We start from the raw sequence: 19,311 nt of genomic DNA, 5'->3' as shown, positions 1-19,311 counted from the left end.
CCCAGAGGAGTGCCTTTTTTGGATTCACAGACTAGTGGAGGATCTGCAAACACAGCTTTTACTCCTGATTTCTCATGACAGGAAGTTTATAGACATATTGAGAATGGCTGGAATCTGTTTGTTTATTTATTTACTTACCAAGTGTTTTTTGAAGGCCTACTATTCCAGAACTGTGCTGAGTACCTTGGTCCCTAACATAAAGAGACAAAAAACTCCTCTAGGTTACCTTTAGTGTAGGGTAAATGTATCAAGTTTCTGCGTTTGTTGCTGTAGACGTAGTTGCTTATTTGCCTTTTCTGAAAATAAAATGACAAGGTTATAAAAGTAAAATAGAAGATTTCATTGAGGGCATTTCTTTCTTTCTTTCTTTCCTTTTTTTTTTTTTTTGAGACCGAGTCTTGCTCTGTCACCCAGGCTGGAGTGCAGTGGCGCAATCTTGGCTCACCGCAACCTCTGCCTCCTGGGTTCAAGCAATTCTCCTGCCTCGGCCTCCCAAGTAGCTGGGACTACAGGCATGCGCTACTATGCCCAGCTAATTTTTGTATTTTTAGTAGAGACGGGGTTTCACCATGTTGGCCAGGATGGTCTCGATCTCTTGACCTTGTGATCCGCCCGCCTTGGCCTCCCAAAGTGCTGGGATTACAGGTGTGAGCCACTGCGCCTGGCCCGTTGAGGGCATTTCTTATGTCTCATATTGTACTTGGTGCTGTTAAATGCCACAGAGGGTTTTAAATCTAAAACTGGGGTCAGGAACCTGTGGCTTGTGGGCCAAATCCAGCCTGCCTCTTCTCTTTGTGTGGCCTGTGAGCTAAGAATGAGTTTTACATTTAAAAAATGTAAAACTCTACTTTCTACTTCATTTTTTAAATGGCTGAAAAAAAGTCAAAAGAATGTTTTAATATGTGGGCATTATATAAAATTCAGATTTCAATGTTAATACATTTTTGTTGAAACATAGCTGCGCTTATTCATTTACACATTGTCTTTCACACTACAAAGCAGAGTTAAAGAGTTGCAACAGAGACTGTGGCCTACTTTTGGTCCCTTACCAAAAAAGTTTGTAAGTTCCTGGTCTGAAAGACAAAGTATTGACAACCTAGGTGATGCCATTCCTGCCATTCTGTTTGACCTCATCTCCTGTTCTGCCTTTTGTTTACTATGCTTCAGCCAGAGTGGCCTTTTTTTCTTTCCTTTGATCCTGCCAAGCTTGTGCCTGCCACAGGACTTTCACATTTGCGTTTTCTTCTGTGCAGGGCTTTCTTCTCATTTCTGTGGCTATTACCTCTTTTTCATTAGTCTCAGATGTCACCTCTTCTCCATCTTTGTCATTGTCTACCCACATTATTCTATTTTTGTGTATTTGTTTAATCCTCCCCTTTGCATATTTATTTAATCCTCTCTGGTCCCCAAATGAAGGAAAAGACTGTTTTTGTTAGTAATTGTGTCCATAGCATCTAGAAAGGTACCCAAAACAAAAAGTATTTGTTTGAATGATCATCATTGGCAGCCTAACTTAATAAAGGGATACATTTAATTGCAGTTGAAAGATAGCTGGAGCTGTGTATAAGAAATAAATATGCTAGGATTCTAATTATTTTTATACTTTGATAACATGTTAAACCTCAAATTTGAATTTATAAGAAAATTTAGGCAGTGGTTTTCTTATATCTTGGTCATTCATTTGTGGAAGCAGTTTTTTTAATTCATTTTCTACTTCATTTACTCTGTTAAAATGAGGCCAGTGTCATATAATCTGAAATATGTTAAACTAGTGTACTACATATGATTTTTTTCAAAAAGATGTTTATAATATAAGGGATCTCTATCTTTGTGTGGTAGTCCACAAGTTCGTTCATAAATTCATTGTTTGAAATGGCATTTTTTTCCCCAGAAAGTTAGAATTATTGCATTTTTGAATATCACAGGATTTGTTAACTATTTGGCCCTCTGTATCAGTCTGGTTAGAAAGCTTCTGTATCAGTCTAGTTGGATACCATGGAAGTTGCAGTTAGCTTTTCTTCCTAATCTAGGTAATATGATTGAATACTTACCCTTTGTTAGAAGTTATGTTGAACACTTTATATAGATTATCTCAGTCTTCACAACAGTCCTGAAATAGGTACTATTATGCCCATTTTGCAGTTGCGAAAATTGAATTTTCTAAGCAGTAACCTGTCCTTGATTGCACAGTAACTAAGTCCATTATGGTCTCTAAGGGAGTGTAGTCAGAGTTGAGGTGTTTTTTATTTTCTATGTAATTACGTTTCACTTTGATAGACCATTAGTTCATTTGTTTCTATATTCAAGTTTTGACTTAATCTTGTTTTTTGAGCGTGTAAAAAATGTTCATGATTCTAAAGGTACATGCAGAGAAGCCTCATTCCTTTTCCTTCTACTTCTTTCCTGTATACTTCCTGTACGTAACCATATTCGTTAGTTTCTGGTTTGTCCTTACTGATTTTCTTTTTGCAAGAACAACAACAAACAAAAAACCCAACCCCCCCCAAATTATGCATACATATGTATACATATATACATATTATGTATGTGTATATTTATTTTCTGATTTTCCTTCTGTCTTACTCAAATTGCAGCATACTATATATGCTTTTATACCCTTTTTTTCTCATTTAATAATATGTCGTGGAAGTCACTTGGAAGGAAACTTTTATTCACGTCGTCTGATAGCAAGTTCTACTAGGTCTTTAAACAGACTTTGTCATATCTACCCATGTATGATTCCTTCTCCTCCTCCTTCCTTTTAGTTTCTGTGGTTTGATGCTTTCTAGACTCTAGGAATCATAATTTCTTTCTCTTTCCACAGCCTTCTCCCCTGAACCCTCTTCTTTTTCTCCTTCCCTGTCTCCTTCCCTTCCCCCTTCCTTCCTCTCTTCTCCTCCTCCTCCTTCTCTTCCTTTCCTTTCCTTCCATTTTAAAATTAGGATGTTTAGGAGATAGGGATGTAAACGAGGCCAAAAAGGAAATTCACCTACATTTAGCAGAAGCCTCGAGTCTGGTCTTCACAAAGGGATGTTACTTTGGACGTTCCTATCAAGGAGCTAACTAAGACTGTGGAAGAGAGTAGGATAGGAATTTTTAGAAACAGGCAGTTGGTAGGGGGATGCATGGGAATTGGAATTGCTGCTGGTAATGAGAAAGACGGGGTGGAGACGAGGCTCATGATGTCCTTTTCTTCCTTTGTCTTTCCGCCAGTTTTCTTTCTATGAGCATCACTGGGGCAAGCAGAATAGGGAGATTGGGTTGATGTTCTTGGTGGTCCTAGCAAAGTATGAAGAGATGAGTGAAAGGGGCAGCTCGAAAGTGCTCATTAGAAGGCACTTGAACACTATGAATATAAAGGGGTATTTATGAATCAGGTGGGTATAGGTCAGAGAGTGTCTTGACTGAATACAAGAGATAAATCTCTGTTGTGTTTTTGTATTTTGTTTTGAGACAGGGTTTCTCTCTGTCACCCAGGCTGGAGTGCAGTGGCATGATCATGGCTCACTGCAGCCTTGACCCCCTGGACTGAAGCAATCCTCTTGCCTCAGCCTCTGGAGTAGTTGTGACTGCAGGTGCACACCATTGCACCCAACTAATTTTTTTTTTTAATGTAGAAATGAGGTCTCACTTTGTTGCCTAGGCTGGTCTCGAACTCCTAGGCTCAGGTGATCCTCCTAAAGTGCTGAGATTGCAGGCATGAACCTCTACATCTGGCCCAAAACTCTTAATGATATGAAGAGAGGCACAAGAACCCTCTTTCCTTTTTCTCTCCCAGTGTATAAAGTTAATGTGGTATATACCTTTATATCTGTATCTTTCTCTATTTCTGTCTCCATCTACCATGCTTGTTTCATAACTATCTCTATTTCTATCTTCCCCTCTGTTTCTCTATATCTCTATCTCTCAGTCTCTCTAGGCAAAATAGGATATCTACTTACCCAGCAAAGTCATACCTTCCCCTGCTTCACAGCCATAATTGGGAGGGAGTAGAGTGTAGAGTGGCTAAGAGATTGGTTTTGGAGCTAGTCAGACTTCGGTCTCAAATTTCACCTCTGCCCCTTAGTAGCTGTATAACCATGTCACTTAATTTTTCTGAGACTCGTTATCCCTATCTTTGGAGTAGAGGTCATAAATATATATACCCCATGGGGTATTGTAAGGAATATATAAAATTATATTTCTGAAGTGTTTAGCATGGTGCCTAACACATAAGAGTTCAGTAAATTGTAGCTGTTGGTTATTATTAATGCTGCTTTTGTTTTAATATGAGTCAACTGAAGGTACAGTGTCTATCTATATAAACCTGACGTTCAATTTATATTTGGCTCTCTGAGAAATCATCTCTCTCTCTCAGCCCGAATGAACCTTTATATATTATTTCCTTCTTGAAATTGGCTTTTTTTTTTTTTCAGTTAAACTAAGGTGTCTTTTTTATTGTTTAGGTTGTAAATGTCTTAAAATCCTTGTTGTCAAATCTTGATGAAGTAAAGAAGGAAAGAGAGGGTCTGGAGAATGACTTGAAATCTGTGAATTTTGACATGACAAGCAAGTTTTTGACAGCTCTGGCTCAAGATGGTGTGATAAATGAAGAAGCTCTTTCTGTTACTGAACTAGATCGAGTCTATGGAGGTCTTACAACTAAAGTCCAAGAATCTCTAAAGAAACAGGAGGGACTTCTTAAAAATATTCAGGTGAAATTTATATATTTAATAAGATCTATGTTTTAAAAATTACAGAAAATATATGTCTGGACTAAACCTATATTCAATTAGAAAAATGACATTGGAGAAAATCTGTAGTTAAGAGTAGAACTTAATACATGTATATTTTGTAAAATTAAACTTGGCACATCAGTTTTATTTATATCTATGAAACAAAGTCACTTCTTTTTTTTTTTTTTTTTTTGAGATGGAGTCTCGCTCTGTCGCCCAGGCTGGAGTGCAGTGGCGCGATCTTGACTCACTGCAAGCTCTGCCTCCTGGGTTCACGCCATTCTCCCGCCTCAGCCTCCCGAGTAGCTGGGACTACAGGCACCTGCCACCATGCCTGGCTAATTTTTTTGTATTTTTAGTAAAGACGGGATTTCACCGTGTTAGCCAGGATGGTCTCGATCTCCTGACCTCGTGATCCTCCCACCTTGGCCTCCCAAAGTGCTGGGATTACAGACGTGAGCCACCATGCCCGGCAGAAACAAAGTCATTTCTATGGCTAAAATGTTGCATATTACTTAGGAGTGCTTGATCCTTCAGATATTTTTCATGGTTCCAAGTTTTTAATAGCTTTGGTTTTTTTTGCATATGGGAGGAAAATCGAAATTAGTTGGAATTACTGATGCCTTTAATTATATGGCTAACATACGTACAGACTTCAGTCATTTTTAAAAAAAATAATGCAAACCAAATATGTTGAGAAGTTTGAAGTTAGTATTCGTGTTTACAAATAGGTAGTTTGGACTGACAAAGACTTGAAAGTTTGCCCTATTAAACTATTAAATAGTTAATGTGCAAAATTCAACATATATTTCTACTCCTAAACATTGTATCTATATATGATATAAAATATTCCAAAAGGTAAAATAATTTTCATTTTATATTTTTTGCAAGTGTTATATACTAATAGAAATCTGTGATCATTATTGGTTGTTTTGACTCCTATTTGATTTTTGAAATTTTTACTTAAAGATTTAAAGCATAATGAGGCTTCAAAAGAGTATACTAGGTATTTCTAGTAATTTTGCATATGTATTTAATTACATATGATTTTCATAATTGGAAAAGATCAATAAAAATGTTATGAGCTATATTAATTTTATAAATAAATGTAAATACATAAATCTTTCTTTTAACAAGGTCTCACATCAGGAATTTTCGAAAATGAAACAATCTAATAATGAAGCTAACTTAAGAGAAGAAGTTTTGAAGAATTTAGCCACTGCATATGACAACTTTGTTGAACTTGTAGCTAATTTGAAGGAAGGCACAAAGGTATGAAGTACATGCAAAAGGAACCATAGCTAGCAAGTACAGATGTGAATGTATAGTTTGGAAATTAAATGGTATTTCCAGTTGAACCAAATTACTCTTTGCCTGGAATTTTAGCTTTAATGCCACTGCCTCTGCGAAGTTTGTTATAGGAGGGAGAAAGCTTAATGAAGGTGGCAGCATTTCATGGGAACTTTGAAGAATGAATTGCGTATTTCAACTGGCAGAAAAGGGGTATAAATATTCCAGGTAGCAGGAATTAGCAGAGATGTCAATGACACCTTTTTAAGGGATAGTAAGTTGACTAATTTGATGAATTTTGAGGGGACAGGAGTAGTCAAAGCTGATTTGTGATGGAAAAGCTGGGGGACATGACTTTTATATTCTGTGTGGTGGTTTGCTGAGGACAGACTTGTGGCCTGCCCAAGTGTCAGAAGGCTTACTGAATATCTAAGTACTTTCTTGCCTTGTCCTTTAAAAAGTTTAGGGAGTTCACTTATATTTCTTTTTACCAATTTGTTTTTGAGGGAACAGTGATTTTTAAGTTTTTTCAGATGCATAATTCCTTTTGGTACTTAACTTCATAATAATCACTGAATAAAATTACCTTGATATAAATACAGTAAGTAAAAGGTAAAACCCTCTGAAGAGGGTGAAAATACCGCAAAGCCTTCCGAATAGAGAGGATAGTAAAATGCCATTTTAATTTGGTTTAAAATGCTTTGTTTAAATAGGTAAGCTGAGAAAACCCTCCAGAGAGCCTTTAGAAGTTCTTTTAAGGGTTTCTGAAGTATGCTTGCATTTCTGTAGTGAATTTGAAAACCTAATCCTTCCACTTAAATAGGTTTAATGTTATTAAACAATTGACTTTTCTCTAGGAATTAGGAAGATTTTCATGATCATGAAACTTTTAACTTGTTACATTTTTGATAATGTTCTGTAAAAATGATTTTATTATTTTTATTTTCTTTAGGAGTCTTAGATCATATTTAATATTAAGTTGTTGGGCCTAGTAAATTGTATGAATGTATCTCATGCAGATCTCAGTTCTTCGGCTTTAACTATCATTGACAAATTAGCTTTAGATCACATTACTCTCTGGATTAAAAAATTGTTCTTGTTCATTACTTGTATTTGTTCTTTGCTTATAGTTTTACAATGAGTTGACTGAAATCCTGGTCAGGTTCCAGAACAAATGCAGCGATATAGTTTTTGCACGGAAGACAGAAAGAGATGAACTCTTAAAGTAAGTCTGTTTTGTGTATCAAATTGTACTTAAAGAATTTAATTTTAAAAAATCATGTAGAGACTTTTGGTATGAACTTGGTAGTATGAGATAGCAATTTCCCTCCTTTTCTCATGGAAGAAGGAACTAGATAGAGTATTTTACAAAGCAACAAGTAAACAGCTGCACAATCTGGGAATGGAAGGATGAAAAGAAGCAGAAAGTCTAGATGCAGGAAGTACAGTGAGGTCACAGAAATGATAAAACAGTTCAGGTGGCAGATCTCAGGAAGTGCCAGTAAATACAAGCAATTTGGCCGGGCGCGGTGGCTCACGCTTGTAATCCCAGCACTTTGGGAGGCCGAGGCGGGCGGATCACGAGGTCAGGAGATCGAGACCACGGTGAAACCCCGTCTCTACTAAAAAATACAAAAAATTAGCCGGGCGTGCTGGCGGGCGCCTATAGTCCCAGCTACTCAGAGAGGCTGAGGCAGGAGAATGGCGTGAACCCGGGAGGCGGAGCTTGCAGTGGGCCGAGATTGCGCCACTGCACTCCAGCCTGGGCGATAGAGCGAGACTCCGTCTCAAAAAAAAAAAAAAATACAAGCAATTTATTTTGAAGTGGCAAATAGTTCCTTACATAAAACTAGAGCTATAGAACAGGGAGGAGACAGTGTGAATAGCTCAGAGAATACCAGCAAAATCACTTTCAGAAGGAGGCTGCTGAGAAAGCAGGGCCAGTTAACATACGACTCATTTCCTGCTTAGTAATCAATACAGAGTAGCACAGCGCTGATAAACCATGAAAAACATTAACAAAATTTAATAAAACTTCATAGATGAAGAACATTTACCAAAATAATATTGTCACAGAATAGGTGAAAATTATGAGCAAACATCTGACCATGAACTAAACAAAAACAACAACAACAAATGTAAGAAGGCAGTCATTCTAAGGCTGGGGTCCCCAGTCCTGGTGCCATGGACTGGCACTGGTTCATGGCCTGTTAGGAACTGGGCTGCACAGTAGGAGGTGGGTGGCAGACAGGCAGGCGGCTGGGCGAGTATTACTGCCTGAGCCCCACCTCCTGTCAGATCAGCCACAGCATTAGATTCTTATAGGAGCGCAAACCCTTTTGTGAACTGCCCATGTGAGGGATCTAGGCTGTGCGTTCCTTATGAGACTCTGACTAATGCCTGATGATCTGAGGTGGAACAGTTTCATCCTGAAATCATCTCCCCGCTCCCCTGTAGAAAAATTGTCTTCCACGAGACTGGTCCCTGGTGCCAAAAAGGTTGGGGACTGCTCCTCTAAGGAACACTTTGAGCAGAAATTCCAGAACTGCAGGAATATGGTAAGAAAACAGAAAGTGATAAGATGTGAGGTGTCAGAATTCAGGAAAGAAGTAGAAGGGAAGAATAAAACCATGACATGGAAAAGAGCACAAAGGGCGAATAAACACTGAAGAACACACAGGAACACAGAGTAGAAATGAGGAAATTAAAATGAAACCAAAGTCAAGAAAGAATTAGAAAGGATTAGAGAGCAGATGGGCACAGAAGATCTAATATAGGCAAAACTGAATTTCTCTCAGAAGAAAAACCAGACAGAACAGTTATTTAACGTTCTGTAAACAGAACACTTATTTAATGATACTCAAGAACATTTTCTTAAAACAAGTGAGGGTTGTTGAAAGAGGATATGATATGGTAGGGGAAAATGGTCAATAACTGTCAGCATCAAGGCATATAAATTATTGGCCTTAAAAGATAATGGCAGAATCCTTTAGGCAGTCAGGCAAAACAATCAAGCCAGTTTATAAAAAGGTGAAAAAAATTAGGCTGGCAGCTCTGTATGCCAGAAGAGAGTGGAGTGATTGCTGTAATCTCAAGGATAGTAAATATGAGCTAAAGATTTTATATCATATAGTAAATACATGCTAAAGATTTTATATCATATAGTAAACACATGCTAAAGATTTTATATCCAAACTGTCCTTCGGGTACATAAAAAGCCATATATTCATTAGTAATAAAGAGCTGAAAGAGTCTTATACCGATGACCCTTTCAGCCAACTAGATCTTTATTCATCTCTCTGTTCATATTCATTCACAGAGAATGAACATGTTCATGTTCATTCACCTCTCTGCTCATGTTCATGAGAGAAGTTATTTTCTTCTACCTCTAAGAAAGAGCAGGTTAGTTGTTTTTAGAATATTTCTACTAAACCTATAAAAAGCAAATAATTAGAATGTTTTAAAAATGATTCTAAATGTTTAAAAAAAGGTGATTTTTTTTTTTTAGATGGAGTTTTGCTCTGTTGCCCAGGCTGGACTGCAATGGTTCAATCTTGGCTCACTGCAACCTCCGCCTCCCGGGTTCAAGAATTCTGCCTCAGCTTCCCAAGTAGCTGGCATTACAGGTGTGTGCCACCATGCCTGGCTAATTTTTGCATTTTTAGTAGAGACAGGGTTTCACCATGTTGGCCAGGCTGGTCTCGAACTCCTGACCGCAGGTGATTGGAATTACAGGTGTGAGCCACCCCCCAGCCTAAAAAAAGATGAGTATTCTCCATATTAGTCTTAATGATGAAAAAAACCTAACAAAGATTAATGCAAAACAATCTACAGACCAGTTTCAGTTATGAATATGGATGCAAAAGTCCTAAATAATTTGCCAGTAATAGTCACCAGGATGTTAAAAAATAATTATTGACCAAGGGGAGGGGGGCATTTATTCCAGTATTCAGTATTCAGTGTTTTCACATCAAAGGAAAGATCACAGGTTTGTCTTAATAGATGAGGCAGAAGCATTTGAGAAAATGAGTGTTCTGATACTCAGTAAAGTAAGAATAGATAGAAGATAGATGCTTCTGTAACATGAAAATATATATATGTATGTGTGTGTATATATTTCTGCCCAAAACTCAGTATAGTGATTAATGGAGAAGCACTATAAACAGTTCCCTCTGAAGTCAAGAACAGACAACAAATGTCACTGTCAGCACTATTTTTAAATACTGTACTGCAGTACCAGCCAAGACAATCACATGAGAGAGAAATTAAAAAATTGGAAAGGAAGAAGTAAAACTAGCACTATTTATAGACATTATGATTGTACAACTACTTGAAAACCCAAGAGAACCCCAAAACTCTGCAAATAATAAAATAATTATTACTGAAGTTGTTGATCATAAAAATAATTTGTAGAAATCAGTGGCTTTCATGTAAATAAACCTATGGAGGATAAGATGAAGAGACCCACTTACAGTAGCAAGAAAAAGGATAAAATATAAAATATAAGTTTGTCATATATGAGACCTATGTGAAGAAAACACTATTTCAAGGACACAAAAGAAGGCTTGAGCAAGTTAAAAAACATGTTCTTGGATAGGATGACTCAACTTCATAAAGATGTCAATTCTAAGTTAACTTATGCATCAACTGGGTGTGATGGCATGCACTTCTAGTCCCAGCTACTAGGGAGATTGAAGTGGGAGGATGGTTTGAGCCCTAGAGTTCTAGGTTGTAGTGCGCTATGATTGTACCTGTAAATAGCCACTGTACTCCAGTCTGGGCAACAGTGAGACCCTATCTCTAATAACAAACATAAATAAAGAAATAAACATATGCGGCCAGGTGTGGTGGCTCACGCCTGTAATCCCAGCACTTTGGGAGGCTGAGGCGGGCGGATCACGAGGTCAGGAGATAGAGACCATCCTGGCTAACACGGTGAAACCCCGTCTCTACTAAAGATAAAAAAAATTAGCCGGGCGTGGTGGCAGGCGCCTGTAGTCCCAGCTACTCTGGAGGCTGAGACAGGAGAATGGCGTGAACCCGGGAGGTGGATCTTTTTTATTCTCAAAAAAATAAAAAAATAAATAAACATATGCATTCAACATGCTTTTGATTAAAAAAAAGTCAGCTGCTTTTCATTTGGAATTAGACAAGTTGATCCTAAAGTTCAAGTAGAAAAAGAAACAAGGTCAGCTAGGAAAACAATAAAAAGAGTAGTGAAGGGATACTAATTCTACCAGATATTAAGGTATATAATACCATCTTTAATTAAAACACAGTGGTACTGGTACATGATTAGACAAAGACAGAATAGAAAATAGAAATAGATTCAAATACATATGTGAATTTAGTGTAAAAGATCTTCAACCAGCCAGAAGAGGTTGTGGACAACTGCCCAGCCATTTAGAAAATAAAAGTTATCTTTATACCAGAGTAAGTTCTGAGTGGACCAAACTTGAAATTTGTAAATGAAATATAAGGTGTAAAATAGAATGGAGGAGAATTTCTTAATAAAGCTGGGATGGGCAGGATCTAATAACTCCTACTTAAAATCCAGAAGCCATTTAAAAAAAAGAAAAGAGTAAGTTTCTTGTAGAAATACGATAAACAGAGTCAGGATATGACAAATTGGGAATGCAATATTTGAAACTTATTCACAGGCAAAAGGCTAATTTACTTTATTTAGAAAAGAACTCCTAGAAATGAACTAGAAGAAAACCCAATAGAAAACTGAGGAAAAGATGCAAACAGAATTTTGGAGAAAAGGAAATACAAATGGCTCTTAAATAAATGAAAAAAAAAATGAATACCCTCATTCATTATAAAATACAAATTAAAATTAGTCTGAAGTAATATTTTTCAGATTGGCAAGAATCTGAAAGTTTGATAACATGCTTTGTTGTCACATGTTGGAGAAATAGATTTCATACATTGCCATGAGAATACCCAATGGTGCAATCCTTGTGTTGGGTAGTTTAGCTGTGAAGAATAAGACTACAAATTCAAACATCCTTTAATCCAGCTATTCTGTTTTTGGGAGTCTATTCTGAGGATATATTAGAATATGCTAGAAATGACATATTTATGAGCTTATTCATTTCTACATTGCAAATAGCAGTAAAAAAGTAGAAACAAATAAAGTGACCAGGGCTGGTGAAGTAAAGCTATACTTGTATAGTGAAATGCTGTGCAGCTATTTTAAAAAACAGGATGTTTTCAATTTACTGATATGGAAAGATCTCCAAGATAGTTATGGTAAAAAGACACAGAACAGTGTGTAGAGTATGCTTTGTGTAAAAAGGAAGAAAATAATAAATATGGAAATTGGCTTGTTTACGCACAAGGAAGCTCTGGATATTCTAAGGAATAAAGATTGGAATATTGTCATTTAAAATATTTTATATTTCATATATCTAATTTAAAAATCAGGTTTGTTGTAAACAAGTGTATATTTTATTTACACTTGTCAAGTATTTTCAGCTCAGTGATTGAAAGGTGAATGAAAGATGGAAAAGTAGGCCATATAATATTAGCTTTTGAATATCTGAGAGTTTATTTTGTTAAAGTCATTGTTAATACTCAAGGCCAAAATCCTTTGAAATCTTACTGGATATAATGTATACCGGAAAAGTATACATAAGTGTATATCTTGTTGAATGTTCACAAACTGAGTACACCCAGGCAACCAGCACTTAGATCAATACACAGAAAATTCTCAGCACCCTAAAAGCATTTTTAATGCATCCGCCCAGTCAGTCAGTCTTTATCTTTCTCTTCCAGGGAAACCGCTATCCTAACTTGTAAGAACATAGATTACTTCCTCCTGTTTTTGCATTGTATATAAATAGAATCACATATTATGTACTCTTCCATGACTGGCTTTTATTCTACATTATATTTGTGAGATTCATCGGTATAGTTGTGTGTATTTGTAGATCTTTTATTCTCATTTCTGCATATATTTTATTATGTGAATATGCAAGTTATTTATTCTACTGTTGAATATTTTGAGTAGTTGCCAGTTTTGAGCTTTTATAAATAGTCCTGGCATGAATGTTGTAAGTCACTGCTGTCCAGTATTGCTGGTAGCAGTAAAAATATGGAAACAAGTCAAATGTCTGGTTCTGGTTAATTAAATAAAACTACATCTATATGGTGAAGTACTATGCAGTGACATATGCAATTGAAAATGTAAAATTTGTAGTAGCCATAGTTAAAAAAAAAACAGGTGAAATTCAATATTTCATTTAACCCAGTATGTCCAAAGTATTATTATAACATATAATCAATGTAAAATTACAAATGAGAGATATTTTACTTTCACACTAAGTCTTAGAAATCTAATCTGTATTTTTTTTCTTTTTTTGTGAGACAGAGTCTTGCTCTGTCGCTTAGGCTGGAGTGCAGTGGCACGATCTTGGCTCACTGCAACCTCTGCCTCCCGGGTTCAAGCAATTCTCTGCCTCAGCCTCCCGAGTAGCTGGGATTACAAGCGCCCACCACCAAGCCCAGCTAATTTTTGTATTTTTAGTAGAGACAGGGGTTTCACCATCTTGGCCAAACTAGTCTTGAACTCCTGACCTCCTGATCCACCCACCTCGGCCTCCCAAAATGCTGAGATTACAGGCGTGAGCCACCGAGCCTGGCTTAATATGTATTTTATACTTACAACACATCTCAATTCAGACTAGCCACATTTCAGATGTTTGATAGCCATGTGTGGCTAATGGTTACTGTTTAGACAGTACATGCTTTTGGTGAGCATGTTATATGCAGTGCTGTTGGGTATATATCTAGGTCAAAGGGTATGTGTATGCTTAGTTGATATTGTCAAGTAGTTTTCCAACGTGATTGTACTAATTTATATTCCTCCTAGCAATATATGAGAGTTCTGGTTGCTCCACGTTTTTGCCCTTAGCTATTCTGCTGGGTTTGTAGTATTATCTCATTGTATGATTTTAATTTTCATTTTCCTGATGACTAATATGTCTTTTTTGTATACTTATTAGCTGGCGGCTTTGCTTTTTAATTTGTTTTCATTGAAATCTTTCATCAGAAATTTAAAGCGTTTAAGAATGAATGTTTTACTGTGCGCTTTACTTTCTTTTTACTAATGGTTTGAATACTACTGTTGTGTTGTTGGGCATAGTACTGGTGGCATTTTATTTTATATCTTTTTGCTCTTTCACATTATTGGTTTTATTTAATAGCATTGATTTATATCTTTTATAAGTGGCTAGGAAATTATCATTTGCTCTATAAATGTGTTATTTACTGCAACTATCCCTAGAGTTTATCAAAGGAAAAGAAAGGTATTGTGTTAAAGCTTTATAATATACGTATATATTTTAGATATTTCAAAATCTGGCCTTTTAGAATTTTGATATTGATTAAAAACTTATTTATTTTATAAGCAGTTATTTACTTATATTAAGAAGCAGTTTTTTTTTTTTTTGATGAATGTATACTAGTTTTCTTTATGTCTGAAGTGACTGGGTTACATGGAGTGCATTTTACCTTAGGTATTGTTTATTGTGATTTTGGGATAAATTTCAATTTACTGTTAGAGGAGACAAAATTTTCTAATTTTTAATACTAAATTGTAATAGTATTTTCAGCAATATATCTTTCATGAGTTTACCTTAGTGACAGGTAATGTGTTATCTTTTAATATAAAAGAACTCAATGCCACATTTCTTTGAATATCTTCAGAACGTTTTTATCTAGAAATTTGCATAATGGTTTGCATAAAAGGTTAGCCTTTTCACCTGTTTTATTTTGTATAAACACTGATACAGTGATTAAAACATTAGCTACATAACTATGAGTCATTGTAGTTTTCTGATAACTTTTAGATAGATGATGTTAGGAGTTTTTTAAATCCAGGGACTACCTTTTATTAGAGGGTGGGCAGTCTTTTAGGATTACTTGCCCAGTTTGATATGTTTCTTACTCTAGCTGTAACTGTGATCTCCGAAAATGTTTACTTTTTCCCCCTAGTCTTCAGAAATAGAAAAAAGATACAACTTCATTTTATTAAACAATAGGAAGAAAGAGGATTTAGATTCTAGTCAAGAATAAAAATGTAGTTTTTTTTTTTTTCAGTTTTTGTTATATTGATAAATAATTATACATATTATGGGGTACATGTGATACTTTGATCATGAATACAATGTGTAATAATCAAATCAGGGTAATTAGGATATTCATCACATTTGTGGGGCACATGTGATATTTTGATACATGAATACAATGCATAATAATCAAATCAAGGTAATTAGGATATTCATCTCAAATGTTTATCATTTCTTTGTGTTGGGAACATTCCAAATCTTCTCTTCTAGTTATTTTGAAATATACAATAAATTGTCATTAACTGTCATCACCCTATGGTGCTATTAAACACTAGAACTTATTTATTCTCTCTGACTGTATTTTTGTACCTATTATCCAGCCTCTCTTCATCCCCACCCCTTACTCTTCCTTGACTCTAGTAGTCATCGTTCTACTCTGTCTCCTTGTTTTTAGCTCACACATGTGGATGAGAACATGCAATATTTGTCTTTCTGTGCCTGGCTTATTTCACTTATCGTAATGTCGTCCATTTCCATCCATGTTGCTGCAAATGACAGAATTTCATTATTTATTTTTATGGCTGAATAATATTCCATTGCGTATATATACTACACTATATCCATTTATCTGCTGATGGACACTTAGGTTGCATTCATATTTTGGCTGTTGGAAGTGCTGTAATAAACATGGAAATACAGATATCTCTTCAATATATGGATATCCTTTCTTTAAGATATATACCCAGCAGTGGGATTGCTGGATCATGTGGTAGATGTAGTTTTAGTTTTTTGAGGGACCTCCATGCTGTTTTCCATAGTCGCTGTACTAATTTGAAATGTAGTATATTTTAAAATGCCATCAATGTTTGGAATCCATTTTCTATGTTTCATGTATGAAGAAAAGAAAAGCTGGTATTTTATGTGTGTTAATTTTTTCTATCATGTTAATTTTTAACACTCTGTCCTTGATAAGGGACTTGCAACAAAGCATTGCCAGAGAACCTAGTGCTCCTTCAATTCCTACACCTGCATATCAGTCCTCGCCAGCAGGAGGGCATGCACCAACTCCTCCAACTCCAGCGCCAAGAACCATGCCGGTTAGTAGGCAAATACATATTTTAAACAGAGGTTTTACATTAATGATGATTACTTGTTCTAACGGATAAAACATGATTTACATAGGAAGGATCTAGTGGTTACCACCTGCATCAGGTAACCAACCTTCTGATATTTTGCAATATGTAGAACACAGCATCGTTCAAGAATTCTTGACAAAAAAATGCTTAACCTGAATCTAATCAAGCCCTTAAACTTTCTGTTTACAGCAAATAAAACAAATGATAAAATAAGAAGTTAAATTATGCTATTAGGAAACAATTGGACAAATCTATCACATGGGACATTTATATGAAATAACTGAGTTGATCATTTCTAAAAGTGAATGTCATAGATTTTTTTAAAAAGAGGCATATTCTAGATGAAAAGAGATGAAAGTTTCCTTACAATCAAATGCAGTATATGAACTTTATTTGCTTTTGGTTTATAAAAATAGCTATATGAGCTTTTTTGTGTTAATTAGGAGAAAATTGAATTTAGAGTGGATATTTGATGACATTGGGGAATAGCATTAGTTTTTTAAGGATGAAAATAGTATTGTGATTATGTAGGAGAATATCCTTATGAGAACTTGAATGCTGCAGTCTTTAGGGCTAGTGTCATGAAGTTTGCAACTTACTTTCAAACGATTCTGCAAATATATATGGATGTAGTTATAGATAAAGCAGAAATGACAAATGTTAACAGTTGTTGAATTTCATTGGTAGATGTGTGATTATTTTATATACTATTCTTTTAAAATTTTCTGGTGTTTGACATTTTTCATATAAAGTTTGGGGACTAGGAGGAGATGATGGTAGTAAACAGTACCTGTGCTGTTTCCTTCCACCTCAAATGTCCAACCACTGGAGGAAGCAGTAAATGACTAAATATTAGGCACCAGGAAAAGAGCAGTGGCTATGGAGTTTCTACAGATTGGAGAATTATTCAACTATGATATATTTCTATAGTAATAAGCCGGTATTTAAGAATGGGAATTAAAAATATATTTGGTTGGATTCTAGAGTTTCTGATATGTCCTTATTAATTTTAATTAATAGCAATTTGAGAGAAATATGAAACATTTTATAGTCAATGCTGACTTTTTCTTATAGCCTACTAAGCCCCAGCCCCCAGCCAGGCCTCCACCACCTGTGCTTCCAGCAAATCGAGCTCCTTCTGCTACTGCTCCAGCTCCGGTGGGGGCTGGGACTGCTGCACCAGCTCCATCACAAACGCCTGGCTCAGCTCCTCCTCCACAGGCTCAGGGACCACCCTATCCCACCTATCCAGGATATCCTGGGTAAGGCTGCAACATTGTGTATCCCAAGTTGGCTAATGTTGTTTCTAGGCTCTGGCTAACCTGTTAAAAACAGGGTCACCCCTTCTCCAGATGGAGGTGTCATGAATGAATAAGCTACACTGTCAGCTTATCCAGAAAAGAAAATAATGTTATGGTCACTTACAGGAATAGGATAGCTATTTCCTAGGCTTTTAAAATTTATGTTTTTATATTTTGCATATTGGGTTTATATTAAATAATCTCTTCTGTATTACAGAGTTCAATAGGTGTTTCCTTGGACTTTAGGTGATAAACAGGTACCTTTTCTGAGCTTAGCATAGGAAAACTGATAAGGCCTTGTTTATGTCTCTATACTTAGAATACTTAGCATTTAATAAGCAGTTGAATAGAAATTTATCTAATAATGGGTTGCACTTTCTTAAAGGTTAATCTCTGTGGTAATTTCTTAATCTTAAGAATCCAAACATTTGACTACCTTTTAAGATGTGCTCTAAATTTTACCTAGTAAGTACATGTTGTCTGCCAAATATTAGAACTTTATAAGTTGTAAACTTATGTACATCAAAGTGAATATTGAATATTGTGGAAGAGGAATGTATTTAGATGACTAGTTTTGCCACGTTAAAATGAAGGGTCTCCATTTTTTTTCTTTCTTTAATACTTGAATATTTAATCTTATTTTCTTCAGTATTTTTTTTGGATAGTATTAAACACTTGGTACTCTTTTGTTTTAATTAATAACAGGATAGGAATGCTTTTTCTCTGACAAGTGCCTTGAAACAGTTTTTTTCTCTCTAGACTAAAAAATAGAAATGACTTTCATGAAAAACGTAGTTCTAGAATAATTATTGTTTTATTTTTTAGTATTGATTTACCAATCAAGATTTTTTTGTTTTCTTCTCCCTATCAGGTATTGCCAAATGCCCATGCCCATGGGCTATAATCCTTATGCGTATGGCCAGTATAATATGCCATATCCACCAGTGTATCACCAGAGTCCTGGACAGGCTCCATACCCAGGACCCCAGCAGCCTTCATACCCCTTCCCTCAGCCCCCACAGCAGTCTTACTATCCACAGCAGTAATATGTCTGCTCAGCAGCTCAGCTGATTCAGATCAGAGGGAAAGAAATACCAACCCTGCAATAAGTGTACTAAACTCTACGCTCTGGTTAATGTAATGTACTCTCCTGGACTGAATGCAGTATATAATTTCTGTCTACAGCTAGAAGCTGTGCCCCAGTTCCACATTTGATTACACATGTGAGATTTGCTGCTGTTGCAGTATAAACACTAGGTATAATAGGATTTGAAATTGCATTACAGTTCATAAAAATTGAAAATGAGAAATTAAACCTGCAAGTGAAACATTTGAAACGATTATACTTTCTACATAAGACACGGTTGGGACATCAGATGCTTACAAAGATGGTTTAAGTATGGATACTCGAGAAAATTAAGTTTTCTTTCTCTTTGGTTTATTGATTTGGTTTAATTTCCATTATGCTATTTTGCATAATCAAGGCACTGTAAATCTTATAATTTTAAAATAAATTACTTAAGAACAGTTGTCATTGTTATGTTTTGTTATTGATTCTCATTACTGTCTAATTTTTTTTTCTGGTATTAGTCTCATTTTGTATGTATATAAGTTAAACAGATACTGTTTTTAAGTGCATGAATAGTACAAGTTATTATCAAGGACGTTTTACAGGGAAACCAAAAGAATAGTATCATAGTTTATCTTTCGTATGCTGATGAGTAAACGATTTTTGACATTTATTTTAAAAGTCCTATAATGTGGAAGAAACAAACAATTGCTACCAAAGATTCTT

The 19,311-nt window shown here is 35.7% G+C and overlaps 1 protein-coding gene across 2 annotated transcripts in view; it reads left to right on the top strand.

Moving 5' to 3' along the window:
• Positions 1 to 19,043, top strand: part of PDCD6IP (programmed cell death 6 interacting protein) — a 69,386-nt gene extending 50,343 nt beyond the window's left edge. For both annotated transcript variants that reach the window (XM_055284124.2, XM_055284114.2), the window contains exons 13-18: positions 4,446 to 4,694; positions 5,853 to 5,987; positions 7,136 to 7,230; positions 16,053 to 16,176; positions 17,290 to 17,477; positions 18,388 to 19,043. In XM_055284124.2, coding sequence (XP_055140099.1) covers positions 4,446 to 4,694; positions 5,853 to 5,987; positions 7,136 to 7,230; positions 16,053 to 16,176; positions 17,290 to 17,477; positions 18,388 to 18,562 — 966 coding nt within the window. In that variant the 3' untranslated portion in view covers positions 18,563 to 19,043. The remainder of the gene's footprint in view (positions 1 to 4,445; positions 4,695 to 5,852; positions 5,988 to 7,135; positions 7,231 to 16,052; positions 16,177 to 17,289; positions 17,478 to 18,387) is intronic.
• The last annotated feature ends 268 nt before the right edge of the window (positions 19,044 to 19,311 follow it).

Source organism: Symphalangus syndactylus, chromosome 1 (assembly GCF_028878055.3).
Source record: "Symphalangus syndactylus isolate Jambi chromosome 1, NHGRI_mSymSyn1-v2.1_pri, whole genome shotgun sequence".
Taxonomy (NCBI): domain Eukaryota; kingdom Metazoa; phylum Chordata; class Mammalia; order Primates; family Hylobatidae; genus Symphalangus; species Symphalangus syndactylus.
This window is presented reverse-complemented; position numbering and strand designations above follow the sequence as displayed.